Source organism: Arachis hypogaea, chromosome 16 (genome assembly GCF_003086295.3).
Source record: "Arachis hypogaea cultivar Tifrunner chromosome 16, arahy.Tifrunner.gnm2.J5K5, whole genome shotgun sequence".
NCBI lineage: Eukaryota > Viridiplantae > Streptophyta > Magnoliopsida > Fabales > Fabaceae > Arachis > Arachis hypogaea.
In genome coordinates, this window is record NC_092051.1 from 148,092,401 (window position 1) to 148,095,903 (window position 3,503).

General features: G+C 47.0%; 1 protein-coding gene across 1 annotated transcript; it reads right to left on the reverse strand.

Moving 5' to 3' along the window:
* Positions 1-1,356: 1,356 nt before the first annotated feature.
* LOC140180318 (uncharacterized) lies at positions 1,357-2,114 on the reverse strand. The gene is made up of 2 exons (XM_072220791.1): positions 2,025-2,114; positions 1,357-1,917 (listed from the first exon to the last, which is right to left on the reverse strand). The coding sequence occupies exons 1-2, from the start codon at positions 2,112-2,114 to the stop codon at positions 1,357-1,359; spliced, it is 651 nt and encodes a 216-aa protein (XP_072076892.1).
* Between the last annotated feature and the right edge of the window lie 1,389 nt (positions 2,115-3,503).

Below are 3,503 nucleotides of genomic sequence, written 5' to 3' on the forward strand. Positions count from 1 at the left end.
GCGCTAGGGCCAACGCCTTCACAAAGGTGACTTACAAAAGCTTGATCCAGCAGAATAAGAACGTTGCCGACGTGCTGTTGGCCATTTTTGGTAAAAATAATGTTAACCCTCACCTCTTGATGGGTGATCGCGAGATGGGTAGGAGTTACATAGGTGGTGGTCGGCTGGCCATAGCTTCCTTGTTTCTTATGCTTGACTTATTTGCTTATTTGGTATCTTGCTTAACGAACTCTCATGTGTTTTCTCGTTTTAGTGTCCATAGCTGCCGAGACGACCGGACTTGAGGATTTGATGGTCCATTTTCTTCAGGTCATAGCGACGACAGTTCTACCACCCCTACTGCCAAGGTGCCGTCTTCACCTACACCCGAGGTTCAGTCAGCTCCTCCTTCTCCGGTGCATGCTCAGGGCCACGACCATCGCGAGGAGGGGGGAGCCCGTCTTGGCCCAGGCTCGGGTGCTAGACGGGAAGTACCGCTCGTTGCTGCGGGAGGTCGCAAGCCTGAAAGTCGAAGTGGAGACTTTAAAGGGAAAATTGGCTGACACTGAGGAGAAGTTGAAAACTTCCGACGCAACCGTGGCCCGCCTTACCTAGCGGGAGATGACCCTGGAGAGCCAGCTCGCCTCTTCCCGTGGTCAGACTTCTGCAGCAGAGGCCAAAGTTTCTGGCCTGGAAGCCAAGTTGGAGGAGGCCGTCAAGTCGGTGAGGGAAGCCAAGACAGAGGTTGTGGAACTGAAGGGGGAGGTCGTGGGTTTGAAGAAGAAGAACAAAGAGACAGTCAAGAATGCTCATGAGGTAATTTCTGGGACTGAAGGAAGCAATCAAGGCCCAGGTTAAATTGCTTTCTCCTGATTTTGACACCTCCGCAATTGGCGCTTTCAAGACTATCAGGGATGGTCAGATTATTGACATCCCGAAGAAGTGACTTGTAAATGCTTGTAGTATTTTCGTCCGTTGTGGAATTTTTGTATACTTTGGATATGGTAGTTTTATACCTGAACGGTTTACCGTTTTGGTAGTTAAACGATTAATTTTAAGGCCGACTCGTGGCCGTTATCAACGGTTAACTTTAAAGCCGACTTGTGGCTGTTATTATCTGCTTAAATTGCGTAGCCGTTACTTCGATAGCCATCAAATAGTAGGCATGATCTTATCGGCTCCCAGGGTGATCAGTCTTGGGGTACCGTTGCGATAACAAATTTTATGATCCATAAGGTAAAACAATTGAATAATGCATTAAAAATGGCAAATCGAAAATAAGAAAGAAAATTTAAACGAAACGCGATTAGAGCATACTTAGTGGCAGCCTAAAAATGGTCGTGGGGCCTGTTGCAGAGTTTTAAGAGTAGAACATCTTCAGGTTTCCCGCGTTCCACGTCCTGGGTACCTCTCTCTTCCGTCCAGTCGTTCTAGCTTGTATGCCCCGTTTCCGACGACCTCTCTTACCCTGTATGAGCATTCCCAGTTAGCAGCCAGTTTCCCTTCCCCAGGGGTCGGTAGGCCCACGTCATTGCGCCGTAGAACTAGGTCGTTTGGTTCAAAACTCCTCTTTAGCACTTTGGCGTTGTATCGTAGGGTTATTCTCTGTTTCAACGTCGTTTCTGACAGGTGAGCCATCTCTCTGGTCTCGTCGACCAGATCTTTCTCAACTGCTTCCTCGACTCCACCAAGGAGTAACCGTGAGCTTGGCTCCCCCACTTCCACGGAAATCACTGCATCGACCCCATAGGTAAGTCGGAAGGGCGTCTCCCCGGTGGAGGATTGTGGTGTTGTTCTGTAAGACCATAAAACTGATGCAAGTTCGTCTGCCCATCCTCCCTTCTTCTGGTCAAGCCGTTTCTTAAGGCATTGGAGGATGACTTTGTTTGCGGCTTCAACTTGGCCATTGGTCTGTGAGTGCTCAACTGACGAGAACCTCTATTTTTTATCCCTTGGCCAGTAAAGAATTTACCGAACCTCTTATTGGCAAACTGTGTACCATTGTCTAATATTACGACCTCCGAAATTTTAAATCTAGAGATCACTTGTCTCCACATGAATTTTCTGCAGTTGGCTGACGATATGCTGGCTAGCGGTTCTGCCTCGACCCACTTAGTGTAGTAGTCAATGGCCATGATTAGGTATTTCACCTGCCCGGGACCTATCGGGAAGGGCCCGAAAAGGTCAACCACCCCACTGGCTGAAAGGTCGGGAGGCTATCAGTAAACTTAACTCGGCTGCTGAGGTCCTATAAAAATTGCCGTTTTCTTGACACTTCTTGCATCTCTTTACGAATTCCTGGGAGTCTGACATCATCGAGGGCCAGAAGTAGCCGGCCCTAACGAGCTTCCAAGCTTAAGGCCTTTCCGCCAATATGGTGGCCGCAACATTCCTCGTAGACCTCGCTCAACACATAGTCCGTCTGATCGGGGCACAGGCACTTCAGCAGGGGCTGACTCGGTCCTCTTTTGAACAGTTGGCCCTGTACTATCGCGTAATTTGGCCGCTTCCCTTCTTGTCACCTTCGCCGCCCTTTCAACGTCAGGGAGCATACCGTTTTCCAAGAATTTGGTAATCGGATCCATCCATGAGGGGATGTCGGCTGCTTGGGTTACGCATAAGGTAACCGTCGGTTCCTTTACCAATCCTTGGATCAGGGATCGGTTTTCCGACTCAGGCTTCGTGCTTGCCAGCTTTAACAGGAGGTCGGCTCGTGTGTTCCTTTCTCTTGGAACATGCTGCACCACCACCTCGTCGAATTCCTCACTCAAATTTTTTACCCTTTCCAGATTGTTTTGGTTCTTACTAATATTTCTAAATTTAGTTAGATTTTTGTAAAATGAAAAAAATAAAAATAAAAATCAAATTAAAGACCATATTCATTATCTCTCTGTGTCTCTAATTTTAATATTTTATCTTCTTGCTACAAATTGCAAAATATTTTGTTGGAAAATCAGCTTTGTCTCCCCATAAGGCCACACTGAGGTAGTGTTTGTTTTCGAGACAGAGACCAAGAGACAGAGACATAGAGATAGAGAGACAGAGACCAAGAGATAGAGACAGAAATCCAATTCAGTATTGTGTTTGGTGTAGAATTGTACAAGATTGATTTATGTCTCAGTATCCTGTTTGGTTTGAAATAAAAACAGAGACTAAAATTTTAAAATTACAAAAATGCCCTTTATTTTAATTAAGGGCCCTAACCCCCAATTCCAATTTCATTTTTGTCAGCAAGTAACCCTAACCCCCTTTATCCTCTCCTATGCCCTTTCTCCTCTCCTTTCCGGTGAAGGAATCCTCTACCGCCGGTAGCACCTCCAAGGGTCCGAACGACGGCGGCGTATCTCCATCAGTTCACGTTCGTGGCGCTAGCTGCTCCCCAAGGTTTGTGACTTTGCTGCCGTTTGCGCGCCTGTGGTTTGCGTCGCCACCGTTTTGGAGCTGTTTCTCTGGTCTCCGTTCTTTCTCTCTCAGCGGACATGGTATCTTTTGTCAATTTATCTTATTTACTTGTTAATTTTATG